Source organism: Oculina patagonica, chromosome 2 (genome assembly GCF_052425735.1).
Source record: "Oculina patagonica isolate OP01 chromosome 2, crgOcupat, whole genome shotgun sequence".
Lineage (NCBI taxonomy): Eukaryota > Metazoa > Cnidaria > Anthozoa > Scleractinia > Oculinidae > Oculina > Oculina patagonica.
This window is the reverse complement of record NC_135759.1, coordinates 12,639,783-12,660,796: the sequence shown is the minus strand read 5'-3', so window position 1 is coordinate 12,660,796 and position 21,014 is coordinate 12,639,783. Positions and strand designations below refer to the sequence as shown.

The 21,014-nt window shown below is 39.0% G+C and overlaps 1 protein-coding gene across 2 annotated transcripts in view; it reads right to left on the bottom strand.

Moving 5' to 3' along the window:
- Window positions 1–7,059: 7,059 nt before the first annotated feature.
- The window catches only part of LOC144638762 (ATP-dependent RNA helicase DHX58-like), a 45,321-nt gene continuing 31,366 nt past the window's right edge, over window positions 7,060–21,014 (bottom strand). For both annotated transcript variants that reach the window (XM_078498024.1, XM_078498032.1), the window contains 8 exons: window positions 20,360–20,422; window positions 18,676–18,958; window positions 14,522–14,934; window positions 13,688–14,073; window positions 11,947–12,196; window positions 10,566–10,891; window positions 9,766–10,018; window positions 7,060–9,622 (listed from right to left, as the gene is read on the bottom strand). In XM_078498024.1, coding sequence (XP_078354150.1) covers window positions 9,381–9,622; window positions 9,766–10,018; window positions 10,566–10,891; window positions 11,947–12,196; window positions 13,688–14,073; window positions 14,522–14,934; window positions 18,676–18,958; window positions 20,360–20,422 — 2,216 coding nt within the window. In that variant the 3' untranslated portion in view covers window positions 7,060–9,380. The remainder of the gene's footprint in view (window positions 9,623–9,765; window positions 10,019–10,565; window positions 10,892–11,946; window positions 12,197–13,687; window positions 14,074–14,521; window positions 14,935–18,675; window positions 18,959–20,359; window positions 20,423–21,014) is intronic.

Below are 21,014 nucleotides of genomic sequence, written 5' to 3'. Positions count from 1 at the left end.
TAAAAATGTACCACACCAAAAAAATGGGAATAAGAACAAGATAAGAAAGCTTTTCAGCTTTCAAACATGCAAGCTCTTCACGTCAATTTTGGGAAGCAGTCACGCAAACGCAAGTTCTTGATTGCGTGATTCATTGCAGGTCATTTCTCCATCGCCGTTCGGTTCCGACTGAAACTCAAAACCCTTGAATGAGAAACAAAAAAATATATATTTTATATTCCTCGCTAAAAAGAGTGGAGTAACCAGAAAATTACAGTATTGGCTCCTGCTCGAATAAAACGAGTCACATAAATAATAAAAAACGAATAAAACGAGTTAAATATCAAGAATAACAGAAAAATTTCTAAACAAAATTACAAAAGAAAATAAAAAGACTAAAAAAGGGCATGCATTAGACCACACGTACATGTATTAGATAACAGATGCTTCTAAAAATCTCAACTAAATGTGAAAAAAAGATTCAAGATGAGGCGAAGAAACATTTGAGTTGCATTAAAAATTTTGAATCCTTAAAAGCCGTGAAAATAGCATGCCGTGATAAAATTTAATTAATTATACGCGCCAAAGGGCAAGTTTTCATTTTTGCCGTCTATTCAGTTTCACAGGATGGCTTTAACGATTTACATCCCATTCTGGTTTGTAGAAATTATTATATTATTACTTTGCATTTCCATTTTGTTTTCTGAGTTCTTGAAAAGTGTGCAAGTAAAGTTTTTACATCATGAACAAAATAAGGTTCTTTTGTTGTGTAAACATTCAATTCGTCTGTGACACACGGACTTTGTCGGCCCAACTGTACACGGATGGAAATAGTCAAAATGGACACAATTCTTGCTAGATGAAAAGCATCTTCAAAGTAGAGTCTGGAGCCGTTTTTAAATGCAGGAGCTTGCTGCAAAAACATTGCGTGACTGATGTAAAAAAGCTTCGACCTCAGCGACCTGTCGAAACAATCACCGGTTTCGGACTCCAGAACTCGCTTGAGTCGAACGCTTGAATAAAAACACAAAAATATATCTTTCACGTTTAACAGAAATCGGGGTATTAGATAAACTTTTAATTGCTCCTGCTGAGTAAATATCAAAAGTGCGGGATCTGAATCCTGGCCAAGAAAGCGGCCGAGTGAACTACTACGACAAAAATTTCAAATATGTAAACATCACATGGTGCCTCAATCTATAAATAGATGCCGTGTTCGTTTCAAAAGCCTAAAAAGGCAACTAATACAAACGTGAAAAAATAAAAAATAAAAAATAAACATGAAAAAAGTTTTAGATGAATTTTTATTCAAGATGGGGTCAAGAAACATTTTAAAAGGCAAAAAGATTTAGAAAATTTCAAAAACGTGAAATTTTGCATGCCGTGGTAGAATTTAATTACATGTATTAAATTACCCGCGCCAAGATTTCATTTTCATTTTGCAGAACATTTGTTTTACTTGCTGGCTTTACGGATCCCTTCACAAATACCATCATAGTTCGTAGAAATACTATACTATATTTTGTTTACTGAAGTCTTGGGAAGTGTTTTACATCAAGAACCAAAATAAGATTATTTTGCTGTGCAAACATTCAATCGTCTCTGATACGCGACTTTGCCAGCTCAACTGTGCACGGATGAAAATGGACATAATTCTTCCTATTCGATGAAAAGCATCTTCAAAGTATTCCGGCTCAAAAATGCTCTGGCTACCAGCCGTTTTTTAAAAGAGCAGTTATGCGTAAAGCTTGCTGCAAAAACATTGCGTGACTGACGTAACGGTTTGGAGCTGTCAAAACAATCACCGGTTTCGCAATCCAAACGCTTGAATAACACAAACATACATATATATATATATATATATTTCACGCTAAACAGAAATCAGGTTTTTGGATAAAATTTAAAATAGAAGAGTGATTTAATAGCCGGGTTTAATAGCTCCTGCCGAATAAATATCAAAAGTGCGTGATTTGAATCCTGGCCAAGGAAGCGGCCGAGCGGGTCTGGAACGATTTACCGACAAGACTACTACTACGACTACTACGACGAAAAAATTCCGGGCGATTTATGAACCGGGCTCGGCCCAGTCTCTGCCCGGTTAAAAACAAAACAAACATTGGATAACATGCTGTCTGATGGTAGTATCGATGAAGAGCCAAGGGCTACATTAGAGGATGTTGATTCAAGAATTAAAAAAGAGAAGAAAAGAAATGAAGCTAGCCGTACAGGGCGCCTTTGGCTTCAGTACATGAAAATGGTGAATGTACTGAAGCGTTTTCTAAGAGCAAAAGGACGGGAGACTGGAATCTCCATTTGTCTTCGTTGCAAGAGATCTTTCCTTATTTTGCGGCAGCTGGGCATGCCGTTTTTATTCTATTAACCGCCCTGGGCGCTTATTATTTTTTTGGATCTTGAGAGGGAGCGCTTATTCGAGGCTGGGCGCTTATTAAATTTTCACCATTTTTAACAAACTGTAGTAAGTTTATTTTGCAACAAAATAATAAATAATAACAACACGAGAAGATATGTCAAAGCAGAATTTTAACTGTTCGTTGAAAGTTTCTATAAAATACTAAGAAAACTCGGTCTTCCAGGGGTCTCTTAGTAGTACTTAGTCAATCAATACTCCTACAGGTGTCCTAGGCATCTTGCGCACTTCAGTTTTTTCTTGGAGGTAGGGGTGGGCGCTTATTCGAGGTGGGCGCTTATTCGAGTTCGGGCGCTTAATGGAATAAATGCGGTAATTTGTATACCAAAACGATCTACGTGTACCTTCAGCCAATGGTTACACTGCAAACTGACCATCCAGATATCTATTTTCATTTTTTGAATGGTCTGCATGTTGTTCGCCGCACTGATGAATTTTGGGATGGTCTTTCAACTAATTTGATAACTGAAGAAACGCTGATGCGCAGCATCAAATCAACTGGCGGCCTTACAAGAGAAAGAGGAATAGTTGGGCTGCAAAGATTAGTGTGGGTCAAGTCTATGCCTGTCTTTTGCGACGTGAACAGGTCTATGCAAGATTTCACCTGCGTCGCTTACAACACTAGCGAGCAACACGTAGAAGCTTTAGACACTCGACAGAAGAAAGACTGCAAGGATACAGAGAAACTAACCTGCTTTCTACGGATAAGGACCCCCTTTTCCAAGTGCGATACCTGACTAAGAAGCATAGTATCAGCCAGGCATAACTAATCGATGACATCAATGACATCAATGAAATCAATGAGTAATCAATGAGTAATCGATGGGTAATCAGTTGATTAGTCATTGATTATTGCCGATGATCAATGAGTAATCGATGACTAATCGATAGGCCACAAAATTTTTGGTCATCGATTAGTCATCGATTGCATCGATAAGTCATCGATTGCATCGATTAGTCATTGATTGCATTGATTACTCATCGATATAGTCTCGTGATTGAAAACCGGAACTTGTAAAAGTATTTCATACTCAAGCTTGTACACGCCATAACAATCTAACAGTATCATGGTTACACGTGGAAAAAGTACAGAAAGTAAAAGTGCTTGCAGCTGTTCCGGTGCGTAATGTAAGTGCTTATGACGGCTGTCTCCCTAAGCCGCGAAGCAGTTTTACTTTGCTGACAAACATCCACCGAACAAAATCTATAACCACGTAGTCGATTCTTCAGTCTCCGTACTTGTTAGTTTCATTTCCAGACTGGTTGGTTTTCCTGTTCAATTGTTTTGTTATTAAATAAAGAGTTGGGTAAAGTGAAATATTGAAATATCATCTGTATTTGTGATTAGCCCTTCACGTCTTGATATGTCAGAAGGTTATTTGACCTTTTCTGAGGACGTAATTTCGTCAATAAGAATGCCAGTTATAAAGCAAAATATGACTAACATAGATAAAAAATCACAAAAAAGGTACAAGAAAGCAAGGAATGTGTCTTGTGTGCAGTATGATAGTTGATGAGTAATCGATGGGTCATCGATGAGTAATCAATAACATCAATAGGTAATCAATTACATCAATGAGTAATCGATGTCATCGATGAGTAATCGATAGGCCACAAAATGTTTGGGCTTCGATTACTCATCGATTACTCATTGATCATCGCCAATAATCAATGACTAATCAACTGATTACCCATCGATTACTCATTGATTACCAATTGATGTCATTGATCATCGATTAGTTATGCCTGGTTGTGTGCATTGCGCAGATTGAAAACTTACCTCAACAGCACCATGGGGCAACGTGTCAGTAACATCGCACTTATTAACATTGAAAGGGCATATGCCAAATCTGTAGTCAACAATGAAAAGATCGTATCATTGAAATCTTCGGCCGTCGAAATGGCAGATAGCTATTTCTTTTAAGGTGATTTATGAGCTCATATGATGAATTCATATGCAAGAACTGCACGAGAATATTTTCTCTTCATATGTAGGCCTATGGTAGCTTATATTAGTGCATAGCAGGACCCTCGTTTCTTCTCGACTTTTTCGTAAAAATTTGGGCAACTTGCGATAATTTTTTGGGCAAATGGTTCACCGCCCCCCCTGGCAAAAAATTGCCCGTACGCCTATGATAACGGTGACCAGTCTGGCAAAAGTAAGGCTTGTGAATTCTACTAATTAAAAATAACTCCAATGGTTCTGAAATGATTTCCCATTTTTTGGTTGTTAAATTTCAACCGTGACAAATTTTTCGCTTGTTATTCCACGCCGCCAAAACATTCTCAGTGACGTGAGACATAAGGTGACAAATCTGGCTGAAAATGCCAAAAACATCTCAGCAGCGTAAAACATCAAACGCAAACACCGCGACTATTCTCATTTCACACGCACGCAGTCATTGATATTTAAATCTTTCTGAGAAAACAAAACTTTGGTTTGACGTCTTTCTTAGCAACAGCTTGATTGACATAGCGTCGCAACGTTTCCAGGCACTGCTATGTATTCAAAGAAAAGTGCCGACTTTCTCCCCCCCCCCCCCCCCCTGGGCGGGCACTATCGATCCGGGCATTTTTCACGGGAGGGCACTATTTTAACAATAGAGTGTTTCTGTCGAGGAACTATTTAACAATTAGACGGCAAGCTCGAGGTTTCTACCGGCTGATAGTTGGCGAGGGGCGAAGCCCCGAGCCAACTATCAAAAGCCGGTAGAAACCGAGAGCGAGCCGTCTAATTGTGTTAGCATAACCCACTGACCGATCTATTAAACACAAAATATAGCTAGAGTTGATTAATTGAATGTTTTGATTGATAAAATTCAGCGAAGACTAAGCGCGCGCTCCGAGAGCCTTCTACGGATCAATAGTAGGCACCTGTGTAGCCAATCAGATTGCGCGATTACCAATAGTAGGTCAGTGTGGTTATGCTAACGGCTGTTAGCATAACCACACTGACCTACTATTGGTAATCGCGCGATCTGATTGGCTACACAGATGCCTACTATCGATCCGTAGAAGGTTCTCGGAGCGCGCGCGTAGTCTTCGCTGAATTTTATCAATCAAAACCTTCAATAAATCATTTCTAGCGATATTCTGAGTTTAATAGATCGGTCAGTGGGTTATGCTAACACAATTAGACGGCTCGCTCTCGGTTTCTACCGGCTTTTGATAGTTGGCTCGGGGCTTCGCCCCTCGCCAACTATCAGCCGGTAGAAACCTCGAGCTTGCCGTCTAATTGTTAAATAGATGCCCCGCGGAAATTTGATGTTCTTAAAACAAATATTAGCCCGAGAAGCGAAGCTTCGAGGGCAAATATACTAGTTTTAAGAACATCAAATTTCCAAGGGGCAACTATCAGACCGATAAATCCGAGACAGAAACACTCTATTGTCTTTATTGTTCACCACTAAATTTTCTTCCGCGCGCACATACAAAAACAAGCATCGTGAATTATTTTTACTTTTGAGGATAAAAAACTCAATTGAAAGCCGAAATTTAACAAACGAAACAAAACCAGACGAGAAACCCACTAAATGCAGTGAATTTGGTTGGGTTTTTTTGTCTGCAGGCAGCTTGTTTACAAAAAACAGTCACGGGCGGGCACTATCGAACCGGGCATTTTTTACGGGAGGGCACTATGGACTGATAGTGCCCTCCGGCGGACGGGCACTATCGCGTCACGTGTTCAATTTAAACCAATCAGAATCGGAGAAAATTTAGTGGTGAACTATAAGGGCTGATAGTGCCCTCCGGCGCGCGGGCACTATCGCGTCACGTGCTCAATTTAAACCAATCAGAATCGAAGAAAATTTAGTGGTGAACTATAATTAAACAAAAGAGTGTTTCTGTCGAGGAACTATTTAACAATTAGACGGCAAGCTCGAGGTTTCTACCGGCTGATAGTTGGCGAGGGGCGAAGCCCCGAGCCAACTATCAAAAGCCGGTAGAAACCGAGAGCGAGCCGTCTAATTGTGTTAGCATAACCCACTGACCGATCTATTTAACTCAGAATATCGCTAGAAATGATTTATTGAAGGTTTTGATTGATAGAGTTCAGCGAAGACTAAGCGCGCGTTCCGAAAGCCTTCTACGGATCGATAGTAGGCACCTGTTTAGCCAATCAGATTGCGCGATTACCAATAGTAGGTCAGTGTGGTTATGCTAACGGCTGATAGTTGCCCCACGGAAATTTGATGTTCTTAAAACAAATATTAGCCCGATAAGCGAAGCTTCGAGTGCTAATATGCTAGTTTTAAGAACATCAAATTTCCCAGGGTCAACTATCAGGCCGATAGTTTCGAGAAAGAAACACTCTATTGTTTTTACGACTGAATTTTTAATTCAGGATGTTTAGGGGCCAGCCTGGTCACTCACATGGTCCATCATCTGTAAACTTTTTCTTTGCAACTCCGCTGACCAGCAGATATACTTGTAGAAAGAGTGTAGCAAGGCGGCCGTATAAAAGCGGCCGTAAAAAAGCGGCCTTTTAAATTTAAAGGGGTTTGACAAGAACCAGAAGCAAAGAAACAAAATGTAATCTTCGTAAAGTTGTATGTTTAATGTTGTAAGTACTTGCAAATAAAAAAAAATAAATAAAAATAAAAAAAAGAAACAAAATATGGCTGACAATTACGACCGCCAAAAGTGGACATTGAGAACCATTAATCGATCGATGACTTTTGTTGACCTATCTACATCGTACATGAAGAAGCATTCGAAAATTAAATTGGGTTTTACACAAGCTCCATCAACGATGGATATATCTAGAAACCAGAGTGCTGGCTTAAATCGAATGCGTAGCTGCTTGTTCGAAAGAAAATAAAAAGCTATTCAGATGTAAAAGCACAAGTACATTTTTACCTGAATCGGTCTATATGTTCTGATATATTTATTTACAGCGTTATTACTTAGTAAATGCTTTTATTCTGCAATGCATACCTACGGAGCGATTTAATAAACAAACAATTTTAGTGTTACGGGGTAAAAAAAAGAAAAAAGAAAAGAAAAAAATGCCACCCTCGGGATTTGAACTCACGATCTCTGGGATCCCATCCTGCTACCTAACCGACTGAGCTAATCTGACAGGCTTCGTTGTACAAGATGAATATATCCTATATCAAAGTAATAGACATTCTGGGGTCCACAAAAATGCTGATGATCTAAAGGTCACGCATGTTTCCTCATTTCTGCTTTTTTAATTGCATGAAAGAAATGTTTGAATCACCTGCTGCTCATATATATTCAAGGTATGAAAACTAAACGTAAAACTTGGTGAAAAAAATTCAGTCGTGGCTCGAAGAGCTCTTTGATTATTGTTCGCCACTAATTAATCGCAACATGCCACTTTCTCTTGTAATAGTCACACGATCAGTCATGCAGAAAAAGCTATAAATACCGTAAAATTCCGGTTATAAGCCCCCCCCCCCCGCTTATACTGAGCCCCCCCGGTTATAGGCCCATCTACCTGGAAACAAAAAATACATCCGGTTATAAGCTCCCCTGGATATAAGCCCCCCTCTGCTGAATGACAGTACTGAACAGGGCTAAATGTTGCTTTATTATGTGTTTTTAACCTAAAAACGTATTTCGATCAACACTCCCGTGGCTCGTTTAGAATCGTTTTTTTTATTCCGCTTATAAGCCCTCCCGGATATAAGCCCCTCCGCTTATAAGCCCACCCAAAACCCCTTACGAAGTTGTATAAGCCAGGGCTTATAACCGGAATTTTACGGTATGCAAGATCAAGTAAAGCCAAATTGTTGTCAAACACGAAAGCGAAACTTACTCAATTTATATACCAGTAATTTAAAGATCACACGAGCCGAAATTTCGAAATTCTTTGTTTTGCAACCAAACACTAAAATTATTCATTACTAAGTTAATTTAAGGAAAAAATTTACTATGTACAGCAAAAACTACGAAGATTATTTGCGAAGGCTCCACGAAAACGTTTTCATAATGACCGCGCGCTGGAATGGAACGAGGTATGATTTTCCGTTAATAGTTTGTTTGAATGTGCGTGTTCGTGTTCGAATGTGTTTGTTTCGTTTGCGCGCTCGTGACTTTGTTTCTGTAGCGTAATATAAATCATACCGTTTAATTTTCAATTTGTTATTCCAGCACAAAATAATACCAGCATTTCACTCGCTGAGAAAAATCATATCTTTCACATCTGAAAATGTGAAAATCCGAAACATTCCTATGACCTTCCGTTCCGTTCCTACTATCAAAATTATTATTCTCATAACTCAATTCGCAGCACTTAACTTGCTATCAGCAACTCCTAGATTTATTGATATTATACGTATTAAATTTTACGATAGTCAACTCGCCTGCGCGTCGTTGACTATTCGCTCATAGAAAACTCGGGCTCGTACTCTTATTGTTAATAAAGAAATAAAAAACGCACCCGAGTGCATTGTTGAGCTATATGAGCACGCGGGAATTTTTAAGAACACGAGAGAAGTGCATAGAGAAGCAATAGGAATAGGAAATGCAAGCCAAATGAAAGCGGCGTGCAGCGTTGTCACGATTCTTAAGATGATTGACAGCTTGTACCTCAAGTAATTTACTTTTGTCATTAAGTGTGAAGCCAGATTTGATAAAATGCGACTCGAGATTTTCAAGTGCACTTGAGTCAAGTGCTTACTTGAAACTAACTTAGCTTCTAGTGTGAAGCCAAGTAATAACTCAACAATGCACGAGGAGAAAGTTTATTATTTCTTTTATAAAATGTTACAATACAATACAATACTAAAATGTTAAAGAAATTACGCGCAAACTCGTGACGTAAGTCGCGTGCATTAAAACTCGATAAAGCACGCGCGTGACGTAAGTCGTGTTCTTTATGGAGCTACAATGAAGTCAAATTGACCAATCATAGCGCGCGCAATTCCTCAAACATTTTATAATCAGAAACAAGTGTTTCCTTTGTTCATATTCATTACTGCCCTCCTCTGTAGACTGCAGGGAACTAATCTAAACACAGCTCAGGTAGGCCCAAACAACAATCCAAAACTTGTGTTTGGCAGTGATCAAAGTCTTCAACACTGAAACGCACATCTTTCCATTTCTTGAAAGAGAATGTCGTTTTCACGCCAAGGTCATCCTCGAACTCAAATCCAAAGCAGGAAGCTTTGATACAAGGCATCTCCTTGGACTGATACTTCAGCATCACACCCCACTCGGCATCGCAATCCTGACAATGTAAAGGCCCTGAAAAATAAAATCATACAAAAAGTCCTTGAAATGAGGTTTAAAATGCGTTCACTGATCCATGTTGTCAGTTTGCTTTTGTTCCCACTAAGATTTTTTGGTTGATTTAGATTACCTTGCAAGCAGGTACAAAGTTGACATACCTGTCAGTTCAATTTCATTAAACACTCTTGGACACTTGCTTTTCTTGAAATAAAACTTGGAAGAAAACTCTTTATCAATGACCACGTGATGGGCTTCTTTTATACACCGGATGTCAACTCCACTGCAAGCAAAGACCTGGCACTTCCGACAAAACAGCTTTACCTTGTCTTGTTGTCTCTTGTCTTTCTCGCATTTCCTGGAAGTCTCTTTTCTTTGACGCTGGCGGATGGCCCGCGTCTGAAGTTCTAATATCTTTAAAGAACAGCAAGAATATAGTTATACTTGGCTGTTTTAGGAAAGGAAAAGGACAATGGAATGCACTTGGGTAACCTTTACTAGCCAGAGGGTATATTGAAAAGTAGTTTGCATACTTGGTTTGGCAAATTACTATATGTAATTCAAACTTATTACGAGTACAATTCGGAAAACTCTCTACTGTGGCACAACACTGAAAGCAAACATAGTTGGTAGATTCAAACACTTAACCACGTAGTCGATTTCGATCATGTGCAGCGGATTGTGGACCACTGTTCCCAGTGGCCCCAGAGAAAGCGTGGCAATTTATTCGTGAACTGAACTCCATTAATGAGGAAATCTTTATTCCAGACATTTACGAGATTTCCGCTAATGCCTAGTAAGATAATTGCGTTTTTGGAAACAATTATTTTCATCTGGCTGCCGTTTCGCATAATTGCTTAAGAAGGCCATGATATGTTAATGTTATCATGCTTGACTACAACTTCAGCATCGTTAATTTACCTTAATCAACTTCAGTTTGACGACTTATTAATTTTTATACCTTCGATTTGTATTCTTCTCCGTCCATGGCCTTAACCTCCTTAATAGCAACCTCCATCATCTCCTCTCTGATCACATTTAGATTCTCTTTCTCAATAACACCGGTCTCTTTGCCTGCCACCACCTCATACTTTCCCTCCTTGTCACGTACGCGCCCACGGGACTGAACGCTTGCTATCTCATTGCCTCTGACGTCGTAACGTATGACGTATTTGCAGTCAGGTATGTCGATTCCTTCCTCGCCAACTGTAGTAGACACTAACAAGTTTACACGACCGCTGCGGAAGCTAGCGATCACTTCCTCTTGTTGGCACTGGGTCATTCCATCTATAAAGAGGGAAGATTACATTCAATGGACCCTGCTGATGGCTGCTCCTGGTCTTTGCTGAGAACATACAAGTCAGCATTCCTATTTCGACTACTATTGATAAGAAACAACTGTAGCTTTTAAATATAGTCAAACTGAAAACGGTGAAATGGCGTGGCTAGCCTTCCAAAATTTTCCCGTACTAAGTCCCGAAAGAAAATTGGCCAAAATAAGAAGCAAGTCGTTATTTATTGTTGTCTAGGGAGGGATTGGGGGAGGTATAACTTGCCGCCTTATAATTTATTTGTGGCTTCAGGAAATCTTTTTTGTCTACTCGTTGTTTTCAGTGGCACAATAAACTTCCTCGCCAGCTTCCTTACACGTCAGCCTGGCCACAATTTCTACTGCAATATTCTGTAATATCTTTTCTTTCGACTTTCTCGACTTCTTCTTATTTTCTTTCACCCTTCGCGGACGTTTTTCCGTTTTTTGGAAAACCGTTTTTTGGAAATCTTCTTCCAAGCTTTTCAGAAGTTAAACGGTTATTAAAAAAGATCTATTAAAGTGGAAGATAAGGGAATGGAAGAACGAGAAGATGGATTTGTCTCCGTGGTTCGTGCAGAGTGTAAATGCTGGTTTTTAGTAGGAAAGTCCATGTTCGAGCTCAGAAGCATTTTTGGCTCAGAAGTATTTTTGGCTCAGAAGGCGAAGCGGACGGTGAGCATTTGGGCAAAAAGGATGATGGGGGTATACATGTACCTGGAATTAATGAATTACCTAAAGAGTTTTTGGTTAGTTAATATTGTCTATATCATAGAATCGACGTTTATTTCCAGCGGCAATCTTCAGTAAATGAAATACGTTTTGCTGGACTGTGAGTAGTCCCTTTTCCCTTAATTCGTTACGAACTTCCGCGCCCCATACTGCCATTTTTCTCTCTCGCTTTCCGCTCGCGAACTTAGTAGGTACGAGTTTTGTTTGCGTTAAATGTATTTTTAGTAGGGAAAGCAGTTTAATATTCAACTCTGCCTGGGCTGCATGTGGAACAAACGAGGGGGAAATAAAAGCCTCAGACCTTCTCCTTTGCCAGTACCAACGAGGCGTTCTGCCCTAATAAAAGCTAGATCGCTATTCTCATCCAACCAAGCCTTCAATGCTTTGGTATTTTCGCGTGTTTGAGTAAAGAGTATGCCTTTCGCTGTTTGTTGCCCTCCTTCTTCCACGCATGCCTGGTATTTTTTTCTTAATAGTTGGGCAACAGCCTCCAATTTAGGATTTTTTAGTTCTCCTTTCTTTTTCCTCTCTGAATCAAGCTCTTGCATGGCCTAGAATGAAATAAAAACGCTGTTATATATTTCCCTTCTTTGCGAATTTAATTACTGCATAGAGTTTCTGCTGTACTTCCATTAATTTCCGACCTTTTAAGAGTTATAGAATACGACTAACGACTGTAAACATCTTTTAAATCACATGAGCTAGTGTCTCTTTAACAAGTAAACAGGAAAATGGGGTCATTACTAACATTGTTTACTAGGCACTGAAACGAAACAGCGAAACAAAATAGTCCCAAAACAGCCATTTAGCAAAAACATAAGAGCTAGTATGGAAATAATTTTTTGGCAGATAGAATGAAGACTCTAACTCCAAATTCAAAAAAAAAATAATACAGCAGAGAGGAGACTGAGAAGTCAGCAGTTTTAGGTTTGAAGCTCTCTCCTCCGCAGAGGCCTCTTTCGTGTTTCGTACGTCTCCCGCGCTCCCCCTATTTTTCATTTTTCGTGTTTTTCGCCTTCCGCCACTGAAGGAGCCTCTGCGAAGGAGAGAAGGTTTGAAGAGTCAAAGGTGGCCATGTTTGTTTGTTAGAGTGAAAACCCCTTTGTCTTATGAGCAATATTATCCAAGCATTGTAGTGCCTTTTTGATGGGAGACCGAGCACTTTAGTTGAAAAAATGGAGATGATGTTCGGTAGTCCCGATTCAACTCATCCACGCTTTGTATACAGTCAACTCTCTCTTAACGGACACCTCTATAAGACGGACACCTCCATAAGACGGACACCTGGGGATGGTCCCTGCCGTTTTTCAGTCATTTTACTGTAACTAAACTCCCTATAAGACGGACACCTCTCTAAGACGGACAACGGACACTTTGAAATCATCAACGGACACTTAAGAAGTGTTTTTTATCATGTTTTATTCGTGAAATTACTTCCAATCTTCATATCGATAAATCAAAGTTTGTCAGCGCCCTAAGGATACGCGCATACCAAGCTTACTAACCAAAACAATGAAGCTTCTCTACTTACGTGAAGCAGTGAATTATCGATTGTAATGAACAAACGATACAATTTTCTGAAATTATTGTTGTCCCTGTTTGTAGGTTTTGTTAAAGAAAGCGACTTTCAACACACTCAAAACAGACGAGTATTTATTGTGCATAGGTTTAGCTTCATTATCTCAAAATTACTGGTGTCAAGTTTCCTCGACTCTCTACAAGACGGACACCTCTCTAAGACGGACAGCTGCGGCCGGTCCCGAAGGTGTCCGTCTTAGAGAGAGTTGACTGTATAGCCAACTCAGGGTCAGCCTCCAACCAGTTGGGATTTTAAACAAGGCCACAATGTGAACTACTGGAACACTAGTTATTGTGTCAAACAGATAAAGTTAATTTTTACTGTGTGTAATTGTTAATGCATTCAATGCTGTGAATGAATCATAAACTCAGTCATAACTTGCCAGGCTCGTTTAGAGTTTACACAACTTTTCAATTAACATCATACGCGCTCACGAAACATGAAGTAATCTTTAGATATGTACCTTCTCGTACAGTCCCCTTAACCTTTGATCAATATCCTTAAACTTGTCTTCTCTCTGCTTGTCGTGAAATTCCATGACGTATTTAAGCGCGTCCTTGACTCGACAGCTTTTCTTGATGGCTAGAGCAGTATTATAGATCATCAAGTGTTGTACCAAGGTAAACTGGTCTCGGCTCTTGAGGGCTACTGAGCCCCGTTCCATTTCCTTCAGCCACTGCTGGTATTGCTGGCTTCCGCGGTTCACATGAGGCAAGCCATTCCGGCCGGCAGGTAGACGCGGCATCATCCCCTCAATTGTGATCATAACGCTTCCAATGATCTCGTCAAAGTAATCCATTTCACCGTCTGGTATTTCGTGGCAAGTACGTTCACATCTTCCAGTCATTCCTTTGAACCGAACAGAAGGCAAAGTTAAAATGTGACCAGGGACACCAGCAGTAGTCTGCACGTGCCGGTGACCTTCTGTGCCTGTTATTTTGTATCTGTCATTTCGTCTTTGCTTCAATAACAACATGTGTGTTCAGCCGAAGCATTTCTTTTTTTTCGATCGTCAGGTTTACTAATCGTATTATTGTCTACAGATGATTTAACAGTGATATGTTTCTCACAGGATGTTAGTCAGTAGCTTTTATTACACTTCTCAGCGGTTTGACATACAAAACATAAAAACGAAGCGAAAGGGTCATGCATTCTGCATTGTGTCTTCAGCTGGTTTGTTTACCCTTTCGCCTCGTTCACATAGCCTCCTAACGAAAGAATACATAATCACATTCTCGACTGAAATAACAGCTCTTTGTGCCCAAACAGTAAAGGAACATCATGATGTTAAACTAACCTTTTAGATCCTTCGTATGTTTCTCTACAGTAACAATTACAGAACAGTCAAGGTTTGCACACAACTGAAGAATGTGTTCTTGAGCTTCATTTTTGTTCCGAGCTTTTCCAACTCCCAGAGAAGCGGTCAAGCCAATGATCTGCGGCAGCCTTTCCTTTTCTGCATGATGCCGACTAACTCGAGGAAATCTCATTTCTAAGTACCTAAGCATGATATCATTGTACGGATGCCCTTTATCAGTGTGATGGCATTCATCAAATATAATCAAAGAGAAGTCGCTTATGCTAACTCTTTTGGATTTCAGGGCATCAACAAGAATCTGGGCGGTCAAAACGATGACGTCATTTTCTTGGATGATCTCATCCAGTACTTTTTCCTGGGCATTGGCTCCTGATATGTCCGTAATATCATAGCTGTCAAATAAAGAATGTCTCTTTTAATATCTGAATTAAATTATTTTATTTAATTTTTTAAGATCTATTTTTTATCTTATTTTTAATTTTTATCTGTAACGCGCATTTGAAAGCCTTTGTTTAATTTGCGCGCTATAAAGGCATATTATTGCTGCGAAGCCTTAGCGTAGCAGCAGAACTATTTTTGACTGTCCGCGCGGGGCCTGGGCGCTTTATATAGGCGACACACTCGATTTGACTTTTTCGCTGGCGATGATTTTGAGTACATGCAGTACGTATGGTCAGCGGCATGTAAAATGTGGAAGCTGCGTTTGTCGTTTGCGATGTGCTTTTCGCTAGAGCAAGAAGTTAAATTTTAAAGCGCTGCCGCTTGCGCTTCTGTTCAGTACTTTGTAAATGCCTCCCAAGAAACCTCTCTTGAGCAAGATGGTCAAGTAAAGTGCCGAGAAACGGTCTTTTCATCTCTTATGCGCCAGCTCTGATGAATAATGAATTTACGAGGCCTTCTTATGATTCGCTTTCATAATTATTCATTACTAAGTTAATTTAAGGAAAAATTTTACTTTCTGAGCCTTAAGCGGGAAACATGTATAGCAAAAACACTACGAAGATTATTTGCGAAGGCTACACGAAAACGTTTCCATAATGACCGCGCGCTGTAATGGAACGAGCTTCGAGCTTTTTGACGTCATAAATTGGTGTTTCTGATGGCGTTGCAATTGAATTGCACGTGCTATGTTATGTTGCATTGCTTCCTTTCCTCAATGTCACTAATTATTATATAAACTAAGCGAATTACCAGCATTTAACTCACTGAGAAAAATCATATCTTTCACATCTGAAAATGTGAACATCCGAAACATTCCTATGACCTTCCAATCGTTCCTACTATTATTATTATTATTCTTGTAACTTACTTCGCAGCACTTTACTTGCTATCAGCAACTCCTAGTTATTATTAAGGTGGCTGAATACAGTTTCCGCGCGCTCTTTGGATTCAATTCAAACGCGAGTCCGAGCGCGCGCTCAAAGCTTTGAAAAGGAATAGTAAAATTAAAATGCTGCGCGTGCGCAGTTGATAAAAAAGTTGCGATCGGGCGTCCTAAAAGAAAGGCGTGATTTCTAGCGAACCAGGCGGTAGCTTATTAAGAAATTTTGCAAAGCTGTACTTTAGAAAGCAAGAAAACTTCTGACTACAAAAATATCTGGAATTTAACAAAAAAAAATTAAAAATTCCGGGACAATACGCGAAAACATAAAATAGCGAAAAATAAAAATTCTTTCTGTTAAATCTTTATAACTTCAATGTTAAAATATCACAATTTCTCCATGTTTGTTATACACAAACGATCAAAAAATTCTACCGACTGAGTTTTCTAAAATCGTAACGAATTCAATCTTTCTGGTTGATTTATAGTAATCTGTGTTGCCATGCCAACGCATCATGTTCTCAAGTGGCATGCAAAAATTATGAATGCAGTAGCTTATCTTGTAACTTGCCATTGGCTGCAACCGTTTGGTCCCAAGTGCAAAATAAAGGAAAGGATAGCTTCTTCAAAGATTGGAAAACTGTATACCACCTTAATTATAAAGACTCACTGGTTGAATGATCAACTCTTACTTGGTTGGTTGGTTGTAGTTATTTGGATGGTTGGTTAGTTATTTGCTTATTCGAGGCTGGGCGCTTATTAACTTTTCCTACCTTCAAGGTGGGCGCTTATTCGAGATTGGGCGCATAATCGAATAAATAAGGTATTTACCCTACGGAACGGATGAATAAGAACTCTAATAATCCTAGCTTTGGATACTTCTTTACCAATCCACACGCGTTGGAACGCTATGTTGTTTGCTATTCTTTGTCCTTGTGAGTTTCGCCGACAAGATTACTTTAGAAACAGCGCTCTCAGTTTTTCGCACAATATTATTTGTTGCTTATTAAAACGGCAACAGTTAACATAAACTCCATTTTGCGGAGGAAACGTAGCTTGTACCTTGAGTGCCAGAGTTAACATAAAAAAGATGCTCAGCACCTTTTTTGAGAGAGAAAGCGTGACAGGGTTTTGCAGTTCGAGGTTGATTCAAATTCTTCTCAGTGTTTATCTTTTACTACGCGGTTATATCACGAACGCGAGCAAACTGTTTGAACTAGCGGATGGATGAGAAGGGTCTTTTCTCGACTCGCCCCAAGCCCTTCTCACCCATCCTCCAGTTCAACCAGTTTCCTCGCGTTCGTGATATAACCGCGCGCTCCTCGGACCCTAAGAGAAATAAAAGACAGACTAGCAGTAGTCCACAAATAGTAACATTTATTATCCGTCAAATATTTTTCGCGCGCGTGATTGAGCTAAACACTTTAAGTGATGCGGCCAAAACTGGGAAATACTCCCGCTCCAGCAAGCGCGAGTGGAGTAATTGTTTTATTTAAAACACCCAAAGAATTGTAGTATTTTGAGCTCCCCGGCTGTTTTTGCTGACACATACATCTGCCATATTTTTGGTCCATGGTATATGAGCTCATATAAAATGGCCTGTAAACCAATCAAAACTCAGGAATTTCGATATATATATATGGGGTAGTTTATAATAACGAAGTTTATTTGTTATGTGCGGATGACGGACAACAAGGACTTCCTGGCCATATTTGGAAATCGTGACAATTTGGTGAATAATAAGCACTTATGACTGGCTCCAAGGGAAATGGCGAGTCTTGTTATCCAGAGACCCTCACTCTGAGGGTAACATTGAGGGTCGAGAGGAAACAAAACTCACTGTTTCCCGCGGGGAAATTAAACGCTTTGTTTTCTTAATTATTCACTAAATTCTCCTTCGGCTGAAAACGACATGAATTTATAAAGTTTTGTGATCGATTTTAGCTCGATTCGTGCGATAGCGGTTTTTCGCGTGAGATTTTACGTTGAATTCCCTCGTCAGGTAATTGATTTACCTACAAAATTAGGCTACTGAGACCAATCATATTCTAGAGTTTTGTTATAGTTTCGATTAATGATGAACTCGAATTGACATATCGTAGCGCGCAGTTCTCTCAATTCGACAAGTTGATGTATTTACACAACGCCGATCTTCTTCCTAGTAGTTTCAATAATACGTTTTCACTGGTAAACCGTGTGCATTCTTATGAAACGAGAAGTTCGGGGCTCTTTTATTTACCCTATTGTAGCACTAATATAAGAAAGTTTTCTATCTGTTTCTCATTGTCTTTTAAGGTGTCTCCCTACAGAATCAATATGAAAATTACACCAGCTATAGGTTTAAGATTAAAGTTTGATTTCGGATATTTTTCACGGTAATCGATATTTCCATGGCAACGATAAACACAAGTCCGCCAAATCAGTAAAAACCGATCTTTGCGCGAATCAGATTTCACGTTAAAAAACCAATATCAGAATCTTAAACTATGATGTACTACAAATGAAATATTCAAAAATAACGATAATAGAATTTTTCTTTTCTTCACTTTTTTTTTTATTTTCACTTCCTTTTAGTCTAATTATGCATTAAACATATAACGTCTTAATTTAACGTCTTAATCTTGTCATTAAAATTATGATAGAGGGAGCCCATTACTAATTAAAAGCCTTGTGGTTTGTCATGGACTTCCTCGCGACCTTTTTTATCTTTATCACACTGTCTTGTAATTCCATTAGAGTGGCATAAATAATCTTGAACTTAAACTGACTCAAAATGTTGTAAAATAACATAACATAAAATAAAAACAGATACCTGTTGGATAAGTAGTAATCAAAACGCTGCCTCTGCTGTAAAACCAGATTAACTTTGTTTACAACGAACAACACTTTTGGACGAAAAGTACGTGCAGGGCGCTTGTTCCCTCTTTCTTTTAGCTTTTCCAGGTGTGCTTTAGCTATGCCTAGCGCAACGTACGTCTTTCCACTGTTTGTTGGTGCGCAAATAATGGAGTTTTTGCCCTCCAATGCAGGCCATGAAAGTTCATGTTGGTATGAACGGAGTTTAAGTTCCGGATCTGCTCTTTTGTCAAGAAATACTGAAAGAAAAACAATTATATTACCGTTAATAATAGCATCCTCACCCGACTTATGCAAGCTGTCAATGGAATTACCAGTCAAACAACCACTGCTCACCGACAAGAAATTTAATTGGTGGCGAACTAAATACGAGAAAAGGAAGAACAATGTGTGTGAAACTTCTTTCACCAGGAGGGCTCGCGATTTCACCTATCATCAAACTCGGATGCTTCTGTCGAGTAACTATAGGCTGATAGTTGCGGAAATTCAAAAAACAAATACCATTTAAATTTAGATATTCTTTAAAAAAAAAATTCGTCAAAATCAAGGATTTTTCCCTTTTAAGCGCAAAGCGCGCGCGATTGGGTCGATACAACAATTACATTGAAAGCTCTCTGTTAAAGTCGGTAGAATCCGAGAGCGAGCAGTCTAACTGTTTTTTAAAACAATATTATATTTAAATATAACTCAGTGCCTGTAGTATTAACGCTTTCTAATTTATTGACGGTTTCGTTCAATACTTTTCGGTCCAAATGCCGGCCACAGAGGCACGCGTGCTCCGAGAGCCTGCTGTCGATCGGCTCGTAAAGTTGCAAGCTTGTTTCTGCATGCATACATCACTACCGCAATGAATTAAACAAAATGAAATACGAAATGAATTAAATAAAACCCTCAATAAATCGTTTTATCCATAATACGTATGAGATTAGTATGAAATTAGTATCAAATTGAAAAACAAATCAGTAGGAAATACTTTTTCAAGAAAAAATGGTTAATTGTTCCAAAATAAGTAATTATAATTAGATATAGTTAATTTATTTGATATTATTGTTTGTAAATAAGAAAACCGTGTACATATGTAACATAAAGGAATTAATTAGCAATAAAGTTAAAATTATCTTTTAATTTATGCAATGAACGTACTTTGTAAATAATGCGTGTATGTAATTCATGTAAGTGTAGCTTATTCATTTATTTATTTTTGCATTTCTTTTTTTCTTTTAGTGTTAGTTTAGTGTAATGTTATGTTGTATGTTTGAATAAAGACGCAAAAAAACGATACTGTTTGCTAAAATGATCAGTCACTGAATTGTGCTAAAACTATCGAGACTCTCGAGGTCGCAGTTGTTAAATCGTGACCCCCTGAGGTCAAACATTATAAGTCAATCAGAATCACAGAAATTCTAGCGGTGAACTCTAAGTGGAAACATAAGTAATCATTTTAGTTTCCAAAATTAACCCATTTTAGAGAGTTAATCACAATCTGTTCTGTTTAATTCATTTAATGAGCAAACGTGTTATGTGAAGAGCTAGTGACAATCGAGAAAACGCTACTGGTACGAGCAAACTCTCGACCAGTCTCTGCCTCCAAGTTTTTAGGCTGAATCACCACAAAAGCTGTGTTTCTTTCTTAACTGTACCTGGAGGAATGCGATCTTTTTTCACTTTCTGAGTTTCGTCCGATGAATCAGTCTGATTACCACCTGGAAAACAAACAGCGTAGTGAGGAGAATCAATACTGCTATAACACCACATGACCCTACCAACGATAGATAACAGCTGACCCGTCTTCATATAGAGCAAGGACATTTCCACAATCTTCTTACCAGATCCAGGTCGGGGAGTTGATTCGATAAAATACTTGTTTACTGCGTTTTGACGGGCTAAGATATGTCCAGAAATGCACGAAACGACGAAAATAGCGAATTTCGTCAGGTGGACACCTGGCATAATGAGCTCGACAACGACGACTTCCCGACTCATGTTTAAAGGAGCAGGCAAACATGTCATACATGTATGTCATCAATTTGTTTTTGCAATGTTACATTCCTACTAAATGTCTAAGAACGAGTCATATATGGGTGTACTTTTTAAACTGATGGGGGCTCGCATGACTTGAGCTCATTTACACAAGTTTGGCAGTTTGACGAAATTCCGCCAAATTCGCCAAAACCGTCATCATGCTGGGTTTGCAAGAGTTAAGCTAATTTCCATAAGTTTGGCAGTTTGACGAATTTGACGAAATTTCGAAAATTTCGTCACATTCACCAAATTTTTCAAAACCGTCAACATGGT